Below are 26488 nucleotides of genomic sequence, written 5' to 3' on the forward strand. Positions count from 1 at the left end.
GTTCTTACAAAATGAACTAAGACATCTTTTGGTAGTTTTCTCATAGTAGCAAATCTGGAATTTACTCTATATACTTTGTCTATTTCAAGGTCAAGGATCTTTGCTTCCCAGTTAATTAACTGAGCCACGCTTTAATCATTCTTAATCTAATCTCCTCTCCAGCCAATTCAGGAATTGCCTGGAATCTTAATTGCAATTGTTTAATCTGTGCTTCCAGAAGTGCTCTTTTGTTCAAATCAGCTTCTTTCTTTCTTCGTCAGTTTATCCTCCATAAGATCCACTCTATTCTTCACCTGTTTCATATCTCCAGTCAAATGTTGTATCTCTTCACGAAGTTCCTTTGAAAGCGTATCAAGCTTGGATTCAAGCTTTGTTCCCATTGTCTGAATTAGTTCATGTTTTAGCTGTATATTCATCCAAAAAGAGTCTTAAAAATTCTGCATCTCTTGATATTCTTTTCAATTTCTCCATTCTCTTGCGCATAGCCATCCTGTGAAATTGTAACTAAAGTTTTAAAGTTAAAAATTTTAAACTTATAAATTTATAACATTAAATCCAATGGGATAAATAATGTTGCTGGAGAATTAAAAAGGATTAGTAATACTACAGTCATTTGGCTCCCTCGTGTGGCCAAACAACAATACTGTAATATGAGCGACAGAAAAGAATTTAGTCTGTGCCTCTTTGTTTAACAGCCTATACAACTGGCCAGTAAAATTGAAACTATTCCTCCCGCTCCTCCCAGCAAGATCAAAACACCGTTTAGGCCAGTGGTTCCCAACCTTTTTAATGCCGCGACCCCCAACCGGTCGTAAGTCGAGGACTAATCCGGTCGTAAGTCGAGGACTAATCTGGTCGTAAGTCGAGGACTACCCAACCGGTCGTAAGTCGAGGATTTTCCCTGCCCGGGAGTGCCGCGCATGCGTGGTTCTGCCTCCTGCGCCGGCCGAGGTGTAGCTGGCAAGCGGCAGAGACGGAGCAGGCCGACCACCAGCTGGCCCAGCCCAAGGGAGGTAAGGCACCCGCCGGAAAAGGGGGAAAAAATGGCGGAAAGCCTTGCTTGGCGACCCCCGTGAAATGGTCGATTGACCCCAAATGGGGTCGCGACCCATAGGTTTTAGGCAGTCTTTGTTTTAAAGACAAAAAGTTTCAGCAGAGTCAATTAAAGATATAAATCCTTTAAAAGATTTAAGTCCAGAAGTTTCAAAAGTAGTTTCCAAAAGTAGTTTGTTATCTTTTAAGAGAGTTTTAAAAAATGTACACTTTATAGAGAAATGCACACAAATTAGAATCAATTCAACAAAAGGTCAACTAACCAGTTTAAAATACTGCAACACTGTAATGTTTCAAACAACTTTGAAACTACTTTTATTTAAGTTATAGTAAAACTGAAATAAAAGTAGTTTCAAAGTTGTTTTTAAAAATTAAAAGTATAAACATTAACTACTCACAAATCTGACAGTAAGGCTTTAAAGCTCTGTATTAGCATCACGTGCTATACACAGAGATAGTTCTGGGCTCAATACAGGAAATCACCCAGTCAGATTGGGGAAAATGTACCTGGAAACCAGGAACAGTTGTGTACTAAGCAGCACAGACAATGCTCAGTAGCGAGGATGAACAAAGGACTTGATATTAAGCCACATTCCACGTTCCTATCCCACCCAATAATTGACTATGTTGCATTTCAAACTGTTGAGGAGCTTAACAGTACTTATATATTACAAAATTGGGATGGGCAACAGTTTCACTGAGGACTGCATTTCATTAGTAGCAAGCTGGATTGGTGGAGCCAGGGTGGAGACATTCTTTCTATGAAGTCTCTGAAACTAAGCTGAGGGTTGTAAAAGGCCTTAAGAAAGCAGGTTACCAACCCATATTTTAATGTACATTTTCATATAAAACCTGAACGGAAAGCCTACCACTGTATGTTCTTAACCAACAGTTTACCTGTAGAGCCGAGTTCATGAAACATGTATTTCCTAGATTACTGAGCCCACAGAGTCCAGGCTGTGACTGAAGACTTTCCCTGCTGTTGTAAGAACTATAAGAAAAGCTCGAGCCACTGGAAAAAAGAAAAGGTACATCACTGCATGCTAACGCACCATAGGACTTTGCAAAGAAAGCGAGGACATACTGTAGCTGGCATTCTAATTAGTATTTAATATATAAATGTATATAATATCAAAGCAATTCCTTAGATGTAGCTCTCACAAATGACTATTGGGGTGTCCAGCTTTTAACAAAAGCATTTCATTCTGCAGATACATATTTATGTTAATGAATGTACATCAATAGATTTTATTAAAATAGTTCCATACTTTTTAAAGAAATATCAAAATGCTATTTCATCCCCCCAAAATTATACTATTTCCACCTTCCAATGTAAACTAGTGTAACTAGTTCAGGGATAGGCAACCTTGGCTCTTTTATGACTCATGGACTTCAACTCCCAGAATTCCTGAGTCAGCATAGCTGGCTCAGGAATTCTGGGAGTTGAAGTCCATGAGTCATAAAAGAGCCAAGGTTGCCTACCCCTGAACTAGTATAAACACGCAAGAAGGCAGTGCCCGATAAGAGAAGCCCATCTGAAGCAGTCCTCCAAATTCAACAAAGGCAAATCTAAAGCAGGGCCTCCTCAAAAGACCTAAGGTTCCATTAGAGGAGCAAACTTTTGAGTACACGAAGCTCAGATCTAAGCCACTCAGGACTTAAAAATAAACTTGAGCACATTGAAGTGATTCAAAAACAAGACAGAAGCTAACACAGTGACTATATTTATACAGGTTACAGAATATTTAAAAATATTCTTAATAAGTTACAAATGCATTGCATCAATTTAGTTTAGATTTTAACTGTTGAAAATGGAGCTAATCTTTTTGAACCTTAAGGAATGTAGTACCCTTCTTATAGTTAATATTAAAGTTAATATTAAAAATTAAATAATAAGCATTAGAAAAAAATGGATTTTGTCCTCTGCTGAAAAAAAAAACGATATAGAAGGCTCCAATTTTTCTGGAGAAAAAAGATTAAGCAGAGAACAAGCAAATGTCAAAATGTATATTTTGCTACATTATTATCAGCAGTTTCAATTAATCCTAATTTTTGTTTCTATAATTTGTATTGTTTATATAGGTTTATTGAAGATTTTCCTATATTGAGATAGGGTGGTCTACATTTATTTATTTTATTCGATATGAGTATTTTCAATTATGCCTTTCCATCTTAATTATTTTTTGTATTGTTTAAAGTTATAATGTATTAAAAATAATTATTCTGATTTTTTTAAAGATTTTCTCCAACTATTTCCTGTTTCTGGACTTTCACATGTCCATCAAACACAGCATACAGATTCTTTATACTTCCTGCTTCATCCAATCACATACTGATCTTGGAAAACTCTATTACACTACAGCATTTTGTCATCAGCTGTTACATAACAAAGTAGTTATGGAAAAAGGGACAGAGTGAATCTCTTTTAACAGAACAGTACCTGGCAAAAAAATAATAATACAGTGCTTTGAGAGCAAAGCCAAAATATTCTACCTTAACATTGTGTATTCTTAGCATGTATCATGCATGGTAGCAGTTCCACTTGCTTTTACATTATATTTGCCTAGTTGCTGTTGTTCAACATCGTCATCATCATATTACATGTAAATGCTGCCCAACTCTAGTTCTTACAGTAAAGCTTACCAAAGCATGATGCAACAAGGGCTTTTGTTTATCAGCCAGCCTGTCACAGAAACTGACACTGATTTAGGGACTAAGAAGAGATGTCTGGGCCAAGATCACCCATTTAGTCCTCATGACTATGGCAGGACTAGGACTTGGGTCAACCTTAACCCCTACAACATACTGGCTTTCTTTTTGTGTGTATAAAGACTGTTAACTGCAAATAGGGATTAAGACTTCCTAAAGGACCATAAAAAAAGGCTGAGCGACAAAGAATTGAAGCCTTTGAACTATGGTGCTGGAGAAGACTCCTGCGAGTCCCTTGGACTGCAAGGGGTTCAAACCAGTCAGTCCTAGAAGAGATCAACCCCGACTGCTCTTTAGAAGGCCAGATCCTGAAGTTGATTGAGTTTATGAAACCGGTGGATTACTCTTCCTTCCTGAGTGACCTCTTCCCGGATTACGACCCTTTCTAGCTCCCGTTATCTTCTTCCCCTGCTGTCTCTTACTCCACCGACCTACCTCAGTGACTTCGAGTAGGCGTGAACTTAAATGGACTCCAGAAGATGGTAGAGGACAGGAAGACCTGGAGGAACGTTGTCCAAGGGGGTCACGATGGGTCGGACACGACTTTGCAATTAACAACAGCAACAAAAGGGTACAAACCTTAGGAGCGACTCTATTTAAAATACTTATAGAAAGAATATTCTTTCTTACCCTTTACCAAGGCTAGAACAGTTCAAACCATAGGAGTTATTGCTATCGCCATTTGTAATGACTGGAGAGGCAGATACTGAAGAGCAAGAGCTTGCTGATGCTTTTGAAGAGGTAGCTAGATTTCTGCTAGATGCAGTACAGGATCTAGGAAAAGGCATGAACATGATTTCTTAAACACTGGTTTTGGAATTGAGATCTTGACAAGTATTCATTATTTAATTTTTTTCTGGATTTTCAATACAATAGGACAAAGTATGACAAGGTATCAAATTCAAGAGGTAGCTAATGACATGCTAGATTTATAGATCTATCCATTATATAGAAAATTTTCCAGCCGTCCAATACCAAGCGGAATGTTTATTTTTCTTAATAAAGAAACCAAACTTCAGTAAAAATGTCTAACAAGGTATTTTCAACTTTTCCCAATCCCTAGGACTGGTTTTAGATAGCTGCTGCACATGAAACACATATTGTGAGATGAATAAAATTTCGTTTAGATTACAGAAATGTAAGAAATTAATAGTTATGTAAACTTCCTCCAAAACTTAAAATATTTCCGCTCCAAGCAGACCAAAATTGCTCCATGGTATGTTACAAAATAAGACTGTAATTACTATATACACCTTCTCCTTATTTAGTGACCGCAATCCATTCCAGCAACTTTATTAAGTGAAATGGTGGCTAAGTAAACATGTGACTGAGAGAGAGGGGTATTCTGAAGATCACGGATTGCTGCCATCTCACTTAGTTAAAGTTCTCTTGTACAGCGTCCTGGGTCTGATCCTTCCATTTTTTTAATATATCTTGAATGTAGAGAAATTACTTTAAAAAGCTATCCCTGCATTTCCCTAAAAACCTCAAGTTAATAAGCTCAGCTTTGTGAACTTAATTAATTAGAACCTTCCAGGTCCTCTAGTACTGGCTAAAAGTGGCTAGATCATAATCAATTTCACACTGTCAGGCTCATAAATGCCACAGTGATTAGAAGATGAGTTTTTTATTCTATTTATTGCCACATTTGCAAACAATCACTAAGACAAATCACTAAATGAGCTGTGTATTATTGGAATTTCTTGGCTTCTTAGATCAGATTTATTACTGATTTTAAAATAAATCTAACCAAAATAGATTCTGTTAAGGCAGTTGCATTATTAATTCACAAATTTAAATGATGAGTTTATTAGTCCTGATTACAAACTGTGTGCAACCTTGCTTTGGTAATCAAGTTTTGCAAAGACTTAATTGAGCCACAGAACAAGAGAGGTGAGAGACAAATGCTTACTTTGTTAGAGAAGATTGTCTAGGCCATGAACCATCTTCATTTTTCACTTCTATTAACACTACCTAACAGGAGAAAAATAGTCAACAGTGTTATACAAAAATACAAATGCTACATGGACAAAACATTTTTGGAGCCCAATTAAATCACTCCCAATCCTGAAACAAGCAGCTACTATTTAAGAAATTAACACCTACATATAGTATTTAAAAAAAAAAAATTCAGATTGCTCCAACCGCACTATTACACAACAGCCCCAGATAAAGGAGCTGATGTTCAGAGGGGTAACTTCCTTATGAATATTAACGAGAAGCAGAATGCGCAATATTCCAGAAACCATTTCATCTCAGAATATTTTGAAATACGGATGACCCTAGAAATTGCAACCTGTTTTAAGTAATCCCAGAAACAATAATATATATCTTACCTGTCCCTGATAGAGCTCTGCATCTTGTATGGTGCTATCGAGTTTGCTTAATTGTTCATAAGTATTATTTGTACATCTGTTCCACAGTCTGACTTCTTTACCATCAGGAATATTAAACTGCTTTCGCATTTCCTTTTCAATAATAGCTGATAAAAAAACCCACATAATTACATGGAAGGCTGCAATGGCTTATTAAAAGTACATAAATTGGCTTATTCTAGAAGGCGTGTTTCTTCTGGATTTTTTTTTAAACTAATGAATACATTCCTGATTCAGCATGTACAAACTGGCTTGGATAATTCTCATACTGTCCTATTTGCACTTAGGGTATGTGTATGTGGGCACACGCGCACACACACACATATACTATAGTATATTCAAATGCTACTATAATTATCTAGAAATAGGATTTTTATGTGAAAAAGCGCAAATACAAAGCTCAGTATAGATGTTTAAAAGGAAAAATATTATATGGAATATTTTTTTTTATTGAAAATTTTATAAAAGTTTTACAATGTAATTTCCCCCCTCCCCAAAACCCACCCTTCCACTCCCCCCTCCCTCCCCCCCACTTCCCAGANCCCCCCCCCACTTCCCAGAGCCAATCACAGGGTTAACAATACAATAACCATATTCTATCTAACATTAATCAACTATTAGAATAACAAATCTGTAACATCCTTTAACTCTCTTTTAAACAAATATACTAATATTAAACACAATAATTATAACATCATATTAATAATTATAAATAAAAATAAGTAACCTATTATAACATATAAACTACATTAATACTCTAAAATTTACTCAAAAACCAAATGAAATTTTTTAGTACCATATTTACTCTCAATATAATCTAGCCATCTTCTCCAAACCGAGATATATCTTTCTTGTGAATAGTCCTTCACATAAGCGGAAATCTTGGCCATTTCTGCTAAATTTGAGACTTTAAGTGACCATTCTTCTATAGTGGGCAAACGTTCCGTTTTCCAACATTGAGCTACTAGTAATCTTGCAGCAATTATCAAATTCAACATCAAATCTGTTTCTTTTGTATCCAAATCTTCCATAATACCCAGCAAAAATATCTGCGGTTTAAACTTTATCTTTTTCTTAAAAATATTTTGAATATTCCACCATATCTTAATCCAAAATGCCTTTACTTCATAAATTTACTTTATAAATTCAAAAATGAGTTTTAAAAAACATAATCAAGAGAATTATGTATATTTAATGCAGTCAATTAAAAACAGACAGATAATTTGGTGCAGTAATTAAAGCACTGGGCTAGAAACTGAAAGACCATGAGTTCTATCTAGTCTTGCCTTAGATATGAAATCAGTTGGGTGACTTTGAGCCAGTCACTCTCTACTAGCCCTAGGGAAAAGGCAAGGGAAACAACTTCCCAAAAATTTTGTCAAGAAAACTGCAGGTGCCAAATAAAATAATAAAACTGAATCGAATCGAAATAAAATGAAATAAAATAAGACTTTCAGAAAAATATAATTGTCCAATTTAATTCTTAAACTTTACATCTTAATATCATGTATCATACTCACCAATCATATCTGTCTTGCTGAAATAAGAGTTCACAAGATTTGTAGGATCACTGTTCTGACACAGCTTCAACTCCAAAAGATAAACCTCTACTTTACAGTGTTTAACAAACAATCCATACTCCACAACCTATTAGAAAAACATCACTTAGAAAGGTATGTTTCAAAAAGAATGAGATCATAGGCTTTATCTATAGTCAAAATTATTATAGTTGTGCTTATAAATAAATCAACTGAGTCTAAAACTTATGTCAAAATATTAATATTTATATTATCATTTTATGTTTATGTCAAAAATTTGGAAAGTGGCAACACAGACTCAAAGTGCAAGACATAAGCAATGAAAAAGAACAAGTAGTATACAAAACATTTTAAACCCCACACGTGCATTGATTGCTTCTTATCCACATCCACACTCTGAATTGCTTCAAATGCAAACTGTCCCACTACGATTACATAAAGGAAATTTTTGCATCTGAAGTAACATGGTTCACATTTGAAACTGCTCAATTTGAAATGTTTTGTGCATGCTGCCCTAAACAGAAACATTCTTATTTTTCCTGACCTGCTCAGGGAAAAGTTGGAAAATATTCCAGTTGAGAACGAAGACCTGATGCCTCAACAATCTTGAGCTACGTTTTATGTTTGAAAGTTTTTAAATTTAATTTATATAGCTGGCCGTGTCATCCTTATGGCACTTTTTATAGCACTTTTGTTAAATTGTAAGTACAACGCCTAATTATAGTCACTGAATCTATATGGGCAGTATAAAACCTTTGAAGGCGAACTTGCAAAACACCTCTCCTTGAAACCCTGAGGAAGCTTCATCCTTCTTCTGATGGCTGGATTTATGTGTGTGTAAAGGAGATTGTTAGCTCTCCAAGGGAAGTATTCTCTGTGAATAGATATGCATGCAACCTAGCAAGACCAAAAGAGCAGTCATCCTGAGCCTTTTAGAGGACATGCCAGTGGAATGAGATGAACAAATAAAAGGAGTTCCCATTTGTTTAAGCTTCAGAGACTCTGAATTACTACTTTCTTTCCAACCCTGAATCAGAAGTCAAAACACAACCTAGCTTCTTATTCTGCACATACTTGAACAAAAATAGAGATACACTCTTGGAAACAATGAAATACTGTATGGGTGGTATCAGGAATAAAATTTACTTTGCATATTCCACATGTCATTGGGGATGCTACAGTGCAACATTCCTCAACATCAGAATTGTGATATTGGATTTGTTTTAAAAGCAGACAAAGGAACTGCAACAGAAAGAAACAGCACCTAATATCTGCATGCCTTAGGTCTGTAATTTGACAATGCTACTGTGACCATCATCATGTCCAACTATGCCAGCTGAGAACAAGGAAGAAAAGATACATACCAAAAAAAAATAAAAATAGGAAGCACCCTGCCTAAATACCAGACTAGACAAAATGTCCAAAGTTAGAATGAAGACTCTGTATAGTGGAAAACAAGAGACAAGTAGTGGAAGGGAGAAATAATCAGTGTGAATGCCAAATACACAAAACATCTTCTCTGTCTCTTGGTACACTCTATATGATGGCAGAATTGAAATATTTTCATCAAAATTTCCGCATTAGTCAAACCACTAAATTAGAATAGCAATACTATGAACCAAGACAATGCAAAGAAAAAAAATAATGATATCAGAGGTAAAGATATTAGCCCCCTAAGTTACAATTTAAGGGAGTACCCATTCTCTTGGGCTGCCTATGGTGCAAAATCCTATGAGCAGAAGACTCATTAGAGGAACATCTACTTTTTTCCATATTATGTTGCAACTGAAGGCATTTCAACTGGATTTCTATTTAATTTTTATATATTCGTATTATTCTTTACTTGTTCTTCAAAGTTTCCTCTAAATATCCCTAGTTCCTCCAATGTTTACTTTGCATTTTGCCATTTTATTAAACCCTCTTTAGGATCAAGAAGCAACAAATTAAAACCAATATGTTCCCACATTCCTCAAATTTCCTTTCCTTTTCATACACAGATGTCAAACATATGATTATAATGAATGAACATTCAAATATTGGGACAGAGTTAATAAAATTCTAAAAAAACCAATCAATTTTGATCCAATTATCACATTTAGTCAGCTGACTCTTCAGTCCATTAAAACACTTCTTTATAAAAGGATTCAGAATTAGGGTTTTAAAATAAAACAAGCCTTGAAATGCAATGGCATCAATACAGTGAATCTTATAATCTGTATAATCAGGCAGTTTAAAATCAGAGTAACTTTTTGTCACAGGTGTTTATGAAACTTTCACTTCTATTATTTCCTTCCCCAGTACCATCTCTCTACATACAGGACATGATATTCTTAAAGAAACGCTTTTCTTCATCTTTTGATAAAAAAGCATTCTACTACCTTACATGAATGTGTTTACTCTGCTTCATCCATTACTCATGGAAGTAAGTATGTAATGGACCTTGCCATGCTGATTCTGAAGTTTAGATTAATAACTAATATACAAGTTATAGGCACTGAAGATTAATATTTTGATACCTTTTATATTAGCTACTAGGTGGAAATAGGCATTTCAGTTCTTCAATTTTATGTCCAAATGTAATACACTACAATTTACATTCACATTAAATGTCATCAGTTACGCTATTTATAATTTAAAAGTGCATTTTCTCTGACAAAGTTGGAGGAAATTTATACGCTTTTTGTGAATATGCAAAAAAGGCCTTCTCTACAATCTTCTAAATATCTAGGAGATACAAGGAACCTGATTACTTACTTTTCTCACAATTGGCTTCTGTCCCTCCATACAACCATACCAATTTGCTAGTTTATCCCAAGCTTCAGTAGGAACCAGTACATAATCCAACTCATCAATGAGGTGCTCTTTCAAAGTTTGTGTTTCTGAATCTAAAAAAAAGAAAGGAGACATAGGACTATAAAGGAAGTTCATCAACTTTCTATAAAATTCTGAATAACATTTAACCAATACATTGAATGTCCATCTCAAACATTTAAATATTTCTATATGGGCTATTTCATTCACTATATCAAGATAAATCTTGACACAAACTACATTTGCAGAGCACAATGAAAAAAAAAAATCAGCAGAACATTTAATTCCCCCCAACAGCCAGGGTGAGGATAATAGGATGGAACCCGCAGAAAAGGCAGGGCAGTGGTGCAAGTGATGATTCCCTGGGCAAAAATGACAGCTGCTGCCTAATGACTGCTTGCTTAATGATAGAAATTTCAGTTCCGATTAGGGTTAAGTGAGGATTACTATATTACTTTTAACCTATACAGGTAGTCCTCGACTTATAACCATTTGTTTAGTGACAGTCTGAAGTTACAGCAGCACTGAAAAAAATGACTTATCATCAGTTTTCACACTGAAGCATTCCTATAGTCACATGATCAAAATTCAGGCACTTGGCAACTGGTGTATGTATTTATGACAGCTGCACTGTCCCAGTATCATATGATCACCATTTATAATCTTCTCAGCTGGCTTCCAACAAAGCAAAGTCAATGGGGGAAGCCAGATTCACTTAACAAATGCAGTGACTCGCTTAACAGCTGTGACAAAAAAAGTCATAAAATGGGGCAAAACTCACTTGACAACTGCCTTATCAATTGAAATTTTGGGCTCAATTGCGGTCATAAGTCGAGGACTACCTGTAATAAATTGGTATTTTCTATTGGATCCATAATATACTTTGGATATTTCTATGTCAGAACTGTATTTATAGTGGGAGAATTCAGATTTATAAATTCACTTCATGTCCCACTACTTTGAAGTGAAAAATAATACCAAAAAAAGCAGATATGAAGAGAGATTTGCCTTTTTTCAAGCAATTATAAAAACTAAGACAGCTAATAAAGCTACACAAAGATAAAAGGTATCAAAAATTCAGTTTTGAGTTCTATGCATAACTAATGAAATGGTAAGAAAGAAAAGTTATATGGGAAGCCATCGATAAAATGTTAAGATCGATAAATCTTTCAGAGCTTTTTCAAGGCCAGCTATAATTATAATTGCCTCTTACTCAAAGTGTGTTTTTGACCATAGCAACATTAAAAAAAAAAAATCACAGGGGGCAGCAACCTTTTCTCAAATGTCAGAACATTTTAACGAGTGCAGTGGTTCTCAACCTGTGGATCGGGACCCCATTTGGGGTCAATCGACCATTTCACGGGGGTCGCCAAGCAAGGCTGTCCGCCATTTTTTTTGTCTGCCATTTTTTCCCCCTTTTCCGGCGGGTGCCTTACCTCCCTTGGGCTGGGCCAGCTGGTGGTCGGCCTGCTCCGTCTCTGCCGCTTGCCAGCTACGCCTCGGCCGGCGCAGGGGGCGGAGCCACACATGCGCGGCGCTCCCGGGCAGGGAAAGTCCTCGACTTACGACCGGTTGGGTAGTCCTCGACTTACGACCGGTTTAGTCCTCGACTTACGACCAGTTGGGGTCGCGGCATTAAAAAGGTTGAGAACCACTGAACTAGTGTGTGTTGCAGGAGGATCTAATGCACTCAAAACTGACATAGGATCACCAAAGTCAGTTCTGGGTAATTCTTACCAGTAAAAAGTCCGGAGTTGTCAATTGGTCCTGGGAAGAGGTTGGGCTCTCCAACGTTGTACAGATCCCAACTTTCAAAGCCCACGTATTTCTTCCACTGCTTGAACCACCGACTGTCAATCAAATACCTGCCATAAAAGCAAAAGTATTAAAAAAAAAAAAAAGCAAAGGCGGAGATGGAGAGAAGATGGAAAAAAAAAAAAAACCTGCGGGAGCGAACGAGGCACAGCAGTGACTCAGCAATGAACGAAACCTTTCCGGGACCGAGAAACCGAGCGCTCCAAACCAGCGCCCGCCTCACACGGCCTCCTTCAGCGGCCCAATATCGGAGGGCGGGCGGGCGGGGGGTACGGTGAGACGGCCTTGCCCTCAACCTGACCCCAGAGGACGGGCCCGGAACGAGCCGCCACCGCGGCCTCCTTCTCCCGTCCGTCTTGCCGCCGCCGCCGCCCCCAACCCGGCTGCACGCTCACCAGGACTCTCCCGGCCGCAGAGCCGTTTCCAAAAGCGGCATAAGCTCCGTGCGCTGCATCGCGGCGTCCGGCCTTAAGCCGGTAGGGGCTCCTCCGCCCTCTAAGCCGACTTCGGCCGCCATGACTACGCGCCCTGCCGGCCGGCCGGCCATCCTCGACCACGGAAATGCCTCCTTCGCCGGAGCGCGCACCGAAGGCTACCACTGCGCAGGCGCGACGTTGCTTGGTTTGAGAACGTAAGGTGGCTGACGTCACGCGGAAGCTAACCCCCCCCCCCCAGTCGGAGCGGAGGCGACGCTCCTGTCCCGTTGTGTAACCTGGGAGACTTCGAGGGCGGCGGTCTGCGGCTCCAAGTAACGCAGTGTTTCTCAACCTTGTCAATTTTAAGGCATGTGGACTTCAACTCCCAGAATTCCACAGCCAGCATTGCTGGCTGTGGAATTCTGGGAATTGAAGTCCACATGCCTTAAAATTGTCAAGGTTGAGAAACACTGAAGTAACGGAAGCCGGATTCGTTCTTTCGGGCCGTGCTTAGGAAGCTACTGCCCCGGCCTCCAATTGCCTCCTTTTCATTCTCTGAGTTAATTCGGCACGACTCCTAATTGGCGAAAGCGCGAACCAGCCCAAGATTACGGGATCGAGAACTAACAGATCGATTAGTGTGATCCAGCTTTATGCAGTGGCGAAGATGCTGGTCTAGAAGCCAGAAGATCGTGACTTCTAAGGCCTCACTTAAGCATGAAAGGCGGCTAGGGAACTTTGAGCCAGTCCTTCCCTCAGCCTAACCCACCTCACAGGTTGTTGCTGTAGGGAAAATAGGGCGGAAGCATTAAGTATGTTAACGCTGCCTTTGAGTTACACATCAAAAGGCGGAATAAAATATTCTCGGTGGAATATTTTTCCCTTGGAGATCAAAATGTCCCAATCCTGTCGGTCTTTTGCAAGGCTCTAAAAAACCTGGCTTTAAAACCGTGGCCCGGGGCTCTGAATGGGTTAAGAGGCCCCTTTCTTGGCTTTACTGTAGAGTCACTTGGTTGAGATGGGCAGTTATGGAATATGAATGAAATGGCTTTATTTCCAATATGACTAGCTGTGTTTAATTTAACTATAGGTTTTAGAATTAACCCATGCATATTAAATGTCAAAGAAGTCGTGGGTTCGGAAATTAATGTCGCATACCTAACGTATTGCATGTACAGACTTTGCACCGATCGTTCAAACACCAGCACACAGTACGTTTATACTAGTCACCCACCGTTGGTCCATCGTACCATTCGTTTGTAGGTCTAGCAACTCTTACGATAAAAAATAAAAAAAAATTGAACGGAAATTTATTTTATAAATAACTCAGGGCAACAAACATATCTAATACTTTTTCTTCCTCCTGTTTTCTCCTAAACAACCACCCTGTGAGATGAGTTGGGCTGAGAGGGAGTGACTGACTTTCATGCCTAAGGTGAGACTTGGACTCACAATCTCCTGGTTTCTAGCCTGGTGCTTTAACCACTATGCCCTGTGACTTGTAATTTGCCTTTTTCTTTTGTACTTATCATGTACACAAAACACATGAAGCCAGGTAGTGGTATGATTGGTTTGAACCATTCATATGCAGTAGCACTCTTTCCCAACCGGTCTCACAGGGTTGTTGTGGGGAAAATAGGAGCAGGAAGGTGTGTTGGATATGTTTTCTGCCTTGAGTTATTTGTAAAAATAATAAAGATAGGATACAAATAAAGTGATCAATACAGGAAGCTTCTGTATTGGTGGCTCTGTCTATATCAGAAATACTTATTGGAAAACATCTTAGCTACCTTTGTCATTTATCAAATTTATATGGCCATCCATCTTACAAGAAGTAACTCTGGATAGTGTACATCAAAAAGGTATAAAAACAATAAACACATCAAACAGTCATAATTTTAAAAAATGTTAAGCGCAGCAGTTTCCGTGCACTGAGGTGTGGTGTCCCGTTTTTGCACCCCGAGGCGCGGCAGCCCATTTTCATGTGGCACGGCAGCATCCCTTTTTGCATCTCGTGACACGTCATCCCATTTTTGCACCCCGAGGCACGATGGCATCCCGTTTTTGCACCCTAAGGCATGGCAGCATCTCAATTTCATGCCCCGAGGTGCGGCAACAGCCTGTTTTTGCACCCTGAAGTGTGGCAGCATCCGATTTTTCCCCCCGAAGTGCCACAGCATCCCATTTTCACACGGAGGCACAGCGGTGGCCTGTTTTGCACATCGCAGTGCAGCGTCCCGTTTTTGCGCTCCAAGGTGCAGCATCCTTTTTCGCAACCCATAACTGAGAAGCTAGTGCGAGTTGGTGTGTGTGCGCGCACTGGCCAGCCTGTCTCACGACCCGGTAGCCAATGGGCCACGGCCCACCACCGGGCCCCAGCCCACAGGTTGGGGACACCTGCTGTAAGGTACCTTATTTGAGGTATCTTGGTTGAAAAGGTTTTGCTCTATGACACATCATTTTTACCAATCCTTGACTTACAACTTTTTATTTAGTGACCAAAGTTACAACAGTACTGAAAAAAGTGACTTATGATCATTTTTCACACTTATTACTGTTATAGTATCCCTGTGGTCACATGGTAAAAATTTGGACACTTGGCAACTGGCTCATATTTATGATGGTCACAAAATCCCAGGGTCATGTGATCACTTTTTGTGACCTTCTGACTAGCAAAGTCAATCGGGAAGCCAGATTCACTTAACAACAATGTTACTAACTTAACATTTGCAGTGATTCACTTAACAACCTTGGCAAGAAAGGTTATGAAATAGGACAAAACTCACTTAACAACTGTCTCACTTAGCAACAGAAATGTTGGGCTCAGTTGCCGTAACACAAGAATTATCTGTACAATTTTAGTAGTATGTAAACAGAAAAAGGAAATACTGTAAACATTGCTTAAGTACAACTAAGGCAGCTTTTACTTCCTTTGTTACAAGAACATTGAGTAAATTACTTACCTGAATTAGTCATGTATGAAAATGCCTTGTTTGCTTAAGTACATCCACACAGGCAGTCTGTAAGCAATAATAAAATCTCTAATCTAAAATAGGTCATAAATTCTCAAAATTTGAAGATAATGTCTCCAACATTCGCCTTCATTAAAGTTCTTTTTTAATACCTTATATAAACTAGGAATTGATAATGCAATACCTGCAGTCATCATTACATACAGTATCTGACATTTTAAAATGGCATTGGCATTTTATTTACAAAATAAAAAATGTAAAAATAAGTCATCACAAAAAAACCCCAAATCTCACATTTTAACATTCTTGACTTACGTTTTAGGATTTTTAATATTTCCTATTTTAAGATATTTTGATGCCTCATGATACATGGTGCCCTAATACTTTAATGTTACATAGTAGTAGATTTATAAAATTTGCCACTCATCTCATTTTAAAGCGATTGTTCTCACAAACTAATTGTGTAGACCACAAATTATCACCTTAATATTTTGAACATTTTGAAATTATCTCCCCAGAGAAACTCACTTGCTGCCTAGAAGTGTAATTTCCCAAATTTGATCAATATTTGATTTATGAAGATTTTGGAGTTGCTATTGGTTACTTGTTTCACATGTAATGTTATACTTGGCTTGTAAATGATTGAGATAAATACTGAGCTGAGGAGTCACTGGCTTTATTGGAATATGGAAATGGCTTGGTATGATCTTTTCAAATATTTTTTCCTATTCTTCTGTAGGCTACACCTTTAGAATTTCTTGTTAATCTCCAATGCAGTATTCACAGGTCCAACTCTTCTTATATTTTAAAGGTTAGCCAAAATCAGGTATATATTGCTACTTCCTATAGGGTGGTAATAATAATAATAATAATAATAATAATAATAATAATAATAATAATAATAATAATAATAATAATAATAATAATAATAATAATAATAATAATAATAATAGTAAAGTTGGAAGGGACCTTGGAGGTCATCAAGTCCAACCCCTTGCTCAGGCAGGAAACCCTATACCATTTCGGACAAATGGCTGTCCAGTCTCTTCTTAAAAACTTCCAGTGTTGGTGCATTCACCGCTTCTGGAAGCAGATTGTTCCACTGTCAGGAAGTTTCTCCTTAGTTCTAGATTGCTTCTCTCCTAGTTGTTTTAATATGCATATGTGTGTCTGTAAATCAGATTTTTATGCCTGGCAACCGTCTGGACAAATCCCCAGAGTTTTGTTAAGATTTTCAGAAGTTTGCCCTTGCCTCTTTCCAAAGGTTAAGAGAAACTGGCCCAAGGTCACCCAGCTGGCTTTGTGCCTAAGGCAGGACAAGAACTCAGAGTCCCTCAGTTTCATGCCTGGTATCTTAACCACTGCAGCACACTAGCTATCATTACTTACATATCCCACTCCTATGATAGAAAACTGCATTTACTACTATTTTCACTTTTAAACCAAGAGGACTCCTATAAGTTTACAATGAATTACTGGACAGTCTTTCTCTTTCAGACCAAAAATTATTTCTGACTTGAAATGCCAAGAGTGATAATTAATCTGAAAAGTGTTATTTCAATAAATACAATGTTCAGAGTGAGTGATGGACCCAGTGGCAACCAACTGACTTTGTGCCTGAGGGGGGGACTAAAACTCAGTCTCCCAGTTTCTAGCTTAGTGCATTCATTGCTACACCAAACTGGTTCTCTACAGATCAATTACCCAGTATTTCTGCATGCTAGTACACCATTTTTTCCTCCTCCTTTACTATTTTTTTCTAGTGGACAAGAGCTTTTCCATTCAGAATAGCTTGCATAAAGCATCAGCTTTCTGTAAAACAAGTAGATAAGATGAGAAATTATTTGACCAAGAGCCTAAATGCAACGTAGGTAGGGATGAGTTTTGATAAAAATGCCAAATTGCACACTTTGTCCTATAAAGCACAACAGTGCATTTATTTCAGACAAAATATTTATATAAAATAGGTGGGGCACATAAACATGCCAAAAGAAACAAATCACCCAATAGACAAATTTCTCGTTCTCAGTTTATCACCTATAAAACTCTTTACAGCTGCATTAGGCAGCCAGTAATACCTTTAAAGAGCTTGCCCCACCACCACCCTGCAAAACATGCTTAACAGGATGTGAACGAAGCAGTAGACGTTTCCTCTTAGGGGCCACTTCTCTGGAGCTCTCTACCCTGTCTCACATTACCTTATAAAAGGCTAGGAGGGAGAGGCTATCAAAACCTCCTTGTCCCCCAGGCTTTCAACCTCAGATGAATGTTTTATACTGCCCCTCTTTGACAGTTGCCTCTTGTTATTTTTCCTCAGTGATATTTATACTGTTGAGCTGCCTGGAATCTCAAGGTTGGATGGGCTACAAAAATTGTAAAATATAAATCAGACTGAAATAGAGTTTGAAAGCAGAGACACTGAATATTTAACATAATTTCAAGATTTTATTGGTGCATGGTAGCATTGAAGGCAACTGATTCCAAACTGTTCTACCTGCTATAATTTACAACTTCACATGCAAAATTTTAAAGGTACATCAGGTGCTTATCAAGTATTTAGAAAAAGCGCCATCATCAATAAAATTTTGATGGAGAGTAGAATCTTACCAGCAGAACAGTTAGTGAACCACAGCAAAAGAAGAAATGTAGAAAAGGGCACCACATTTAAGGCTACTTCACATTGTAGAATTTTTTCTAAGTACGCTTCAGTTCTATTCCCCTACATTTGAATGATTTGCAGATTAGTTGAAAATACAGATTTTGTCTCTGCTACATCAGAGGTCAATGACACCCATAATGTGTATGAACTTCAGACCAATGACTGTTCTAAGTAATCCTTAAGACTTTTAAGGAAGAGTTATAGGTTTAGTTTATATCACAGCAACTTAATAGATTCTTGCATTTCAGAGATCGAAACGACGATGTTATATATTCGTTGATAGAAGACATTAAACAAAAGATCTACATACTTAAATCAAATTGTACCTTTCAATGTAAATTTGGATGTAATACCCATCGTAATATGTGAAAATTTTTGGATCTGGTTCGTCTCTACATCCCTTCAAAATAGTTCTAAATTAGACTAGGATAGATCTGCCAAACGACTTCGAGCTTTTCAATGTCATCCTTCATCTTGATAGTTTCAAATTTTCTGCTGTAACGTTTGAAAGGCACCCCATCACGACCAATGAGGAACTTTTCAAAATTCCATGCGATGTCACTGCGGCACACAGGGGACCAAATTATGAACTTTGGATCGGTCATCAGGGACACAGGATCATCATGTGGGATAGGCAAGGATTCTTTCAGGAGCTTGAAAAGAGGATGAGCATTTTCCCCATTAACTTCACACTTCTCAAACACGGGGAAGTTGGGCTCATATCCATTGCCAGGACGGACATGTTTCAGGGAATTCAGGATCTCGTCATTGGTGGCATTTTCCTGTAACAAGGCAGAAAGGCATATGATTTACATCCAGACATCATCATTATAGCATTAGTAGAGCTGCCAATTATGGTTTCACAATACAGTCACCTTTTTCTTCTATTAACAGCTATGTTGCAGTGCAAATATTTTTATCCAGAAAACATCAATTATTTCACCTACAGGTGCTTTTCCAGAGTTTTATATGTTATGGTAGTTATGCAGCTTATGAGATCAAATGCTGTGCAGAAACAATATTTTAGTTAGTGATTCTGCCTAATGCAATAGAACTACCAAGTACTAACACTTCTCCTGTACTCCACACCTGAAGAAAAAAATATCAAGCCAAGTAATTTACTCCAGTGATACAAGTCAAGCGATGTTGCCAAGTACAAACTTCACTAACACTACTTTCATCTATCCTTACTATCTGCATCTCTCTATTCATGTACTTTCACATCTCAGGCCCTATTTTTGCAGACTATGTCATTTTTTTGGTATAAATTCTCCTACACACTCCTCGTAGTGCAGCTACCAGAATCCCTTATTGAGAATTTCCACAGGCAAGTGATAGAAACCAGCACAATTCAGCATTGGAATCATTTAGGTTGGAATCCTTGGGCTACAGTTCGCTTCATATTCAAGTTTGATACATTTCATCCCTTTATACAGACTTGTCATAATGGCTGAGCCAGAGCAAGACTACATACAACATCTTTAAAATTCCTACAGAGGGAGAAACAACAGCTTTTATTTGTTCAACAGAAGGCACAGCAATGTTTTTGAGAAAAAGCCCTGAATGTCGTAAGTTTCCTCAATCCACATATTTTGAACAATGACAATTGTGAAGGTGAAGCATATATGCTAATTCCTGGTGAGGCTACTCTTCACTATACCTGTCCCATTCCCAGTCCAAAAGAAGATCCTGCATATATCAAATCTAGATATTAGTCTAAAGTTACACAGAACGTTAACTCATAGAAAAACTAATTTGGAAACAGATTTCCCTTTCTCATCTCTAATTCAAGTAATTGGTAATTTGTATAAATCTCATTCTAGAGTCTAGATCAGGGGTCTTCAAACTTGGCCCTTTTATGACTTGTGGACTTCAACTCCCAGAATTCTTCAGCCAGGCACGCTGGCTGAGGAATTCTGGGAGTTGAAGTCCACAAGTCATAAAAGGGCCAAGTTTGAAGACCCCTGGTCTACAGACCAACTTGCAGGCGGCTAAATTCTGTAAAACATTTTTTTCCCGTAGAGAATTTGTACAACGGAGAAATGGGAATGGTTGTAATTATGACTAGACCCTCCACTGCATAATTTCACTGGACTGTATTGGAAAGTAGATAAGCCTTGCTTTCAAACGTGACCAACTGTATATGGAAAGCAAGGCAATTGTGCAAGAGTCCTTGGACTACGTCTTTTCCTCCCAGAGGGTAAAACAGTTCTCCAAGGCACACACTCAGAATTAATTGCGCATTATTTCCTGTTGGGACTTCAGTTGAATATGCATCACACAGAGAAAAATAGTCACACACCCTTCCCCACCGTAACACTCCCAACGCCATGAGGGGACCTTGGTTAAGGACGAGCCTTTCCAAGAGAACCGAAGGCAACGGAACCCCCCCACCCTTTGATATCTGTGTTCGTTTTACTAAATTTACAAATGGGTTTATTTATATCTGAGGAAACTTTCGGGAAACATGGAAGTAACTTTTCTTTTAAGAAAAGCTTCAAACTACTCTAGCGCGCTTTTTAAACATCCCCAAACATGCCATAGTCTTTGTTTCCAGCTACCGTAGATATAGTTTGAAGAGTCCACGCTACCACCCCTAAAGCGAGGCTCTATAAGCCTAGGGTTGCGACCATTCACACAACCGAGCCTTGGCACCGCTCAGCTTTCAAAGACTTGCTCCACACTCGCTCCAGGCTGTCTTTTTTTTTACCGGCGCAGGTAGGGTTGCCAGGTCTGCTTCCAAAAAATAGCGGACAAGCGGGGGAGGGGTTAAGTAGTAAAAAAAAGTAGACTGTACAGCTTTAGATTACGTACCATTTCATCATAAAGCTTTTGAATAAAAAAAAATGTCCACTATTTTGTGGAAAAAAATAGTGAACATAATGTGAAAAAAGTGGACTGTCCACTCAAATAGTGGACACCTGGCAACCCTAGGCGCAGGCGCAGCCGAACGAGCTCTCTCCCGTCGAGACTTGTCGCCTGCGGATACCTCCTTACCTGGTGTCCAAACTGGTTAGAGGGGAAAGCCAGGACGGTGAGACCTTGAGAGCCGAAACGCCGCTGCAGTTCACGGAACTGAGTGAAGTCCCGGCTCGTTGTGCCTCAGAGCGAAGCCACGTTGGAAACCAGCAACACCTTTCCCCGCAGCGAGCCCAGATCAATGGGCTGCGAAGCCCCCAGCGGGAGCGCCTTGATGCCGCCCAGGCTATACCTCGACACACCGGCCATCGCAACGGCACAAGGAGGACTCGCAAGCACTGCGCAGCCAACGCGCAATTTCGCCTCGTTTAAGAGCCCCAGCTACCAGCAACCCCGCCCACCGATCTCTTTGACTTGCACAGCGTCAGCCCCACCCCGCTCCTTTGTCCTAATCCGGAGCGGCTGCAGCCACTTTCAACTGCCTCTTCCTCTCTAACGAGAACGCCGGGCATGCGCGATTCCCATCATTTGAAGAGAGATGGTTGAAGCGCGCTGTTTGTGTTATTTGCGGTCGGCGGGGTTTGGTTGATATTAAATCAAAACATTGAAAGAGGGCTAGTCTTAATTGTTGATAAAGGAAACGGCCATTTTACTACTTTGCGAAGTGAGATCATAACGGTAAACAGCATTTTCCCAGCCCCTTTCCTGTCATAAAAAAAATAAGAAAAAAGGGCAAGGATAGTCACGTAGCCTGAAAACTCTTGGGGCAAAGTGCCAACTTCTCTACGCTCCCGCAGGCAAAGGAACCAACCATCTTTGTAGAGAAGGAAGAAGCCCAAGATCGATTAGGAAATCCCATCAGCAGATTACTACACAGGACTTTTGAAAGCGATGCTAAGAAGTTTCACTAGTTGCTAATTTGCTTCCAGCGCTAATCCAAGCTGCTGGCGCTTTTATCCTTAAAGCGCCTAAATATTTGTGGAGCAGAGGCTGGAAGATTGAGGTTTCCAGGCTCAAAAACCGCAGAAGCACTGACACAGACATCCCCTAAACGCAGATGTGACCTAGATGTGACCTAGCCTGGTAATGACACCTTCGGAAACCAACCCACAAGCTGGAAGAACGAAGCTTCACCCTCATCCTACACCTGAGCTACAGATATTCACCACTATTGCACACTTTACTTTTTTGGGGTATGGTTTTGCCGTTGTGACAATATAAGTGGGACTTACTATGGTCTTTGTTAATGTGAAGGTCAGAAATTTTATAAATTTGTTTGCTCAGACTTTGTTTTTTAAGTTTGTAAATTGTACTTTTGCTATACCTTAATCGTGATGTATGAAGAAACCACATTTGACTGGATTCACTGTAGTTAGAGGTTGTTATGTTAGTTACCAGGATACAGTTGAAGGTGGAGTACTGGGCTACAGAAACAATGCTGTATATATATAAAACAAACAAACTATAGTGGCTTAAGATAATGTGCTAAGAAGCCAAACATCACATTATATCAATGCAACACACACATCCCTCTTTTATCACAACACATCCTTCCGGTTGTATTTTATTGCCTTTTGATACTGTTTATTATTACATTCTATATTATTTTAAGATATTTTTGTTATTTTAATTATATTGAGTCCTGATAGTATCAAAGTTATGTATACATCTCCAAATAAATAAAAATATGTAAAGATTTTGTGGAACAATTATCAGCCACTTCATCTTTCACAGTCACTCAGTTAGTTCACTCTGGATTATGCCCCATTTTACCATGCTTTGGATTCAAGCAAACATCAGACCAAACCTTTCCATTCTTTTTCTGGCAAATAGTTGCACTGCTTTAAGAAATCTACAGATTGACAGCATATGTTAATTGGCCATGGTGGTTCCTGTCAATGGAGTTGTTTCAGAACTACCATCCTTCGGAGCTTCGCTAGATGCCAGTCTGCCATAAGTCATGGGGGGGAGGGAGCCGTGGGGAGATGGAGGAAACTGAAAGTGATCTTCCTGCTGACATCTCAAGGTCCTGGGAATGGAATGCAATGTCTGTCTATCTGCTCAACCATTGGAGGAACAGTTACCAAAACATCATCTTCAAATGTGATTGGACCACTGAGAAATAACATGGGGTGGAACAGAGAAGGGAAACTTAGCTAGGGAATATTCACACACAAACTCTTAGATCTGGCTTGCTCCTGTAACCACTTGGCTATTAGTAAAAGTAACCTTTTCACTACAAATGGAGTCGAGAGTGTTTCTTTCCTAACTCAACAAGTTGGGCCAGGCCTGGTAGGTTGTGTGCAACATGAAGAAGCTGATTTGTGACTTGGGATCCTCCTGGAGTGATGGCTCCTACTTGAAGATGAGGCAGAGGTTGTGGCTGGGAGGTCTGCATCTGTCTTCAGCTAACACACCACTTATGGCCCTGCTTGGGTAACAAAATTAGGGCAATGTTAACTCATGAACACATAATAGGACTAATGCAGTGTGTTGTATATGGATTTGCTTTTGAAGGTGACTAGGATGTTGCAACTGGGAGAGGGACCTCGGAGTCCTAGTGGACAATCACCTAAATATGAGCCAGCAGTGTGCTGCAGCTGCCAAAAAGGCCAACACAGTGCTAGGCTGCATTAACAGAGGGATTTTTTCCTGTTTTGGCCTCTTAATTTTGGGAACCTTGAAAATTGCAGCGGGGGGGAGAGAATGCACAGTGGACAGGCCCATTTCATATACATAGGAGAAGATGGTATGTTCTACTTTTTCCTGCACCATTACAGGATTTCTGGCTGATATGATTTATTATATATAATAAAATATTGATTTTCATTCCAGCTTTATTTATATGTAACTCAAGGCAACAAATATGCTTAGCACTCCTTCCTTCTTCTATTTTCCCCACAACAACAACCCTGTGTGGCAAGTTGGGCTGAGACAGAGTGACTGGTTGAAGGTCACCCAGCCAGCTTTCAGGCTTAAGGCGGTGTCAGAGCTCACTGGTTTCTAGGCCAGCACCCTTTTGCTATAATATCGTGCTTCACAATGGGAGGACATTCTGTGGCCAGTTTTCAGCAAGTACAATTAGAAAGCAGTGGCCATCTTCTTCCTCAATCAAGTATGTTCCCACATGAATCGCAATGCCAATTTCTACCTGAATCCAGCTGCTATGGTCGACGTGGTCGCAGCCAATTTGGAAGGGGAAGCATCTGAGTGGCTAAACAATTTGTACAACGAGCAAGCGCCTGAGCTGGGGAACCTCCACCTCTTCCTCCTTGGATTAAGAGCCGGGTTTGAAGACCCATCCATAGCCCTCAAAGCGGAGAAACAAATTCATAAGATAAAACAAGACGGCAGGCCCGCATTGGAATACATACGAGAATTTCGCAAGGTGGCTGGCTGAATAGAAAAGTGGCCTGAGCAGTCCCTAGTTCATCACTTCAAGGAGGGATTAGATCAGGGGTGTCAAACTCAATTTCACTGAGGGCCGCATCAGCATTGCGGTTGCTCTGGGGGGGCCAGGTGGTTGTGGCCAGAGTGAGTGCAGCCTACTGGGTGGGCGTGGATGGAGTGGGTGTGGCCTACTGGGTGGGCGTGGCCAGTTCTACATCATTCACATCAAGGGTGCCTGTGGGGGCCTGGGCAGGAGTGGGACAGATCTGAGGGTCTCTGGCAGAAGGGGATGGGACCGGGGCAAGCGACAAGGCATGGTCCACCGGGGCAAGTGCCAAGATGGCCACCACAAAATTGTACATTGGCTGCCGGCTGGCCTGGGCCAGGGCCAAGGCAGCGGGGGCCGTTCCCTCACTGTTTCCATGATGGCTTTGCGGGCCACATGAAACCACTTTGTGGGCCACATCCGGCCCCCGGGCCTTGTGTTTGACATGTCTGGACTAGATGATCATCTTTCTCAGGCCTGTGTCTATCGAGCTGTCCCTAATCTATTGCAGGAGTGGTATCAAGCAGCAGTAAGGTTGGTCGGCGAGCTTGCTCGTTATATGAAGCCACCACCTCAGGAAGCCGGGCAGAAACCAGAACAGACCAGACGGCCGCCCTCCCCCCCCCGAAAGTCTCCAGCCATATTCATGAAAAGAATTTCTTGTCTTGCCTTCTGGTGCTTTGGAAAATAAATTGAGCCCCTGCTCCTTGTGGCAGCCCTTCAAATATTGGAATACTGCTATCATGTCCCCCCTAGTCCTTCTTTTCTGTGTACTGGCCTTACCCAAATCCTGCAACCATCTCAACATCTTTTTTGTTATATGGTGACCAACACTCGATACAGTATTCCAGGTGTGGCCTTACTAAGGCTTTATAAAGCGGTACTAATACTTCATGTGATTTTGATTCTATGCCTCTGTTTTGATTCTATGCCTCTGGCCTAAAATAAAAAGGCCCTGGATCATCCTTGGACTAGCCCCTCCTACCGGTATCACAGGCCAGATTTTGAGAAATCACTTTTTTTCAAGTGCTTCACATGAAGGGAATGTCCGTGCTTTTACAATCTGTTCTGTCTGAAATGTGTAAAACAATACTTTTCAGACTTAACAACTTTAAGATGTGTAGACTACAGCTCCCAGCATTCCCCAGCCAATATGGAGCAAGCTGGAGATATTACACAAGATTTTAAATTTGGCATATATGTCTTTTAGTTGCGGAAAATATTTGCTAAGTGGGCTATAGATTATGGATAAACATGGTTGATCTTACTGTCCAAAACAGGATTCTTGCAATAATTGCCACCTGATTTGCCACTGAAGTCCTTGAATGCTAGTAGGGCATCTTTGCACTGCAGTAGAGGAAGTAGTAAAGATATCTGAGAAGTGGTATAGGTAGTCCTTGAGTTACGATCACAACTGACCCCAAAATTTATGTTGCTAAGTGAAACATATGTTAAGTGACTTTTCCCCATTTTACGACTTTTCTTGCCACAGTTGTTAAGTGAATCATTGCATTTGTTCAGTTAGTAACATGGCTGTTAAGTGAATCTGGATTCCCCATTGACTTTGCTGGTCAGAAGGTCACAAAAGCTGATCACATAACCCCGGGACACTGCAACCGTCATAAATATGAACCACTTGCCAAGCATCTGAATTTTCATCATCTGACCCTGGGATGATGCAACGGTCGTAAGTGTGAAAAATAGTCATAAGTCCCTTTTCTCAGTGACATTGAACAGTCACTAAATGAACTGTTGTAAGTTGAGGACTGTCTGTATAATAACCCA

General features: G+C 39.7%; 2 protein-coding genes across 2 annotated transcripts in view; both read right to left on the bottom strand.

Annotated features, from left to right (window-relative positions):
• LOC107288685 (ubiquitin carboxyl-terminal hydrolase 4) overlaps window positions 1–12787 on the bottom strand; it is a 36167-nt gene extending 23380 nt beyond the window's left edge. The window contains exons 1-8 of the mRNA XM_015817325.1: window positions 12697–12787; window positions 12224–12351; window positions 10430–10560; window positions 7658–7784; window positions 6099–6244; window positions 5675–5736; window positions 4393–4536; window positions 1951–2065 (exon numbers count right to left, since the gene is read on the bottom strand). Coding sequence (XP_015672811.1) covers window positions 1951–2065; window positions 4393–4536; window positions 5675–5736; window positions 6099–6244; window positions 7658–7784; window positions 10430–10560; window positions 12224–12351; window positions 12697–12755 — 912 coding nt within the window. The 5' untranslated portion in view covers window positions 12756–12787. The remainder of the gene's footprint in view (window positions 1–1950; window positions 2066–4392; window positions 4537–5674; window positions 5737–6098; window positions 6245–7657; window positions 7785–10429; window positions 10561–12223; window positions 12352–12696) is intronic.
• A 5974-nt stretch (window positions 12788–18761) lies between these two features.
• GPX1 (glutathione peroxidase 1) lies at window positions 18762–21655 on the bottom strand. The gene is made up of 2 exons (XM_015817335.1): window positions 21346–21655; window positions 18762–19130 (listed from the first exon to the last, which is right to left on the bottom strand). Exons 1-2 carry the CDS (start codon window positions 21574–21576, stop codon window positions 18762–18764), a joined length of 600 nt encoding a protein of 199 aa, XP_015672821.1. The 5' UTR covers window positions 21577–21655.
• Window positions 21656–26488: the final 4833 nt, after the last annotated feature.

The sequence above is a fragment of the Protobothrops mucrosquamatus genome, unplaced genomic scaffold, assembly GCF_001527695.2.
Source record: "Protobothrops mucrosquamatus isolate PMUCROS unplaced genomic scaffold, P.Mucros_1.0 scaffold574, whole genome shotgun sequence".
NCBI lineage: Eukaryota > Metazoa > Chordata > Lepidosauria > Squamata > Viperidae > Protobothrops > Protobothrops mucrosquamatus.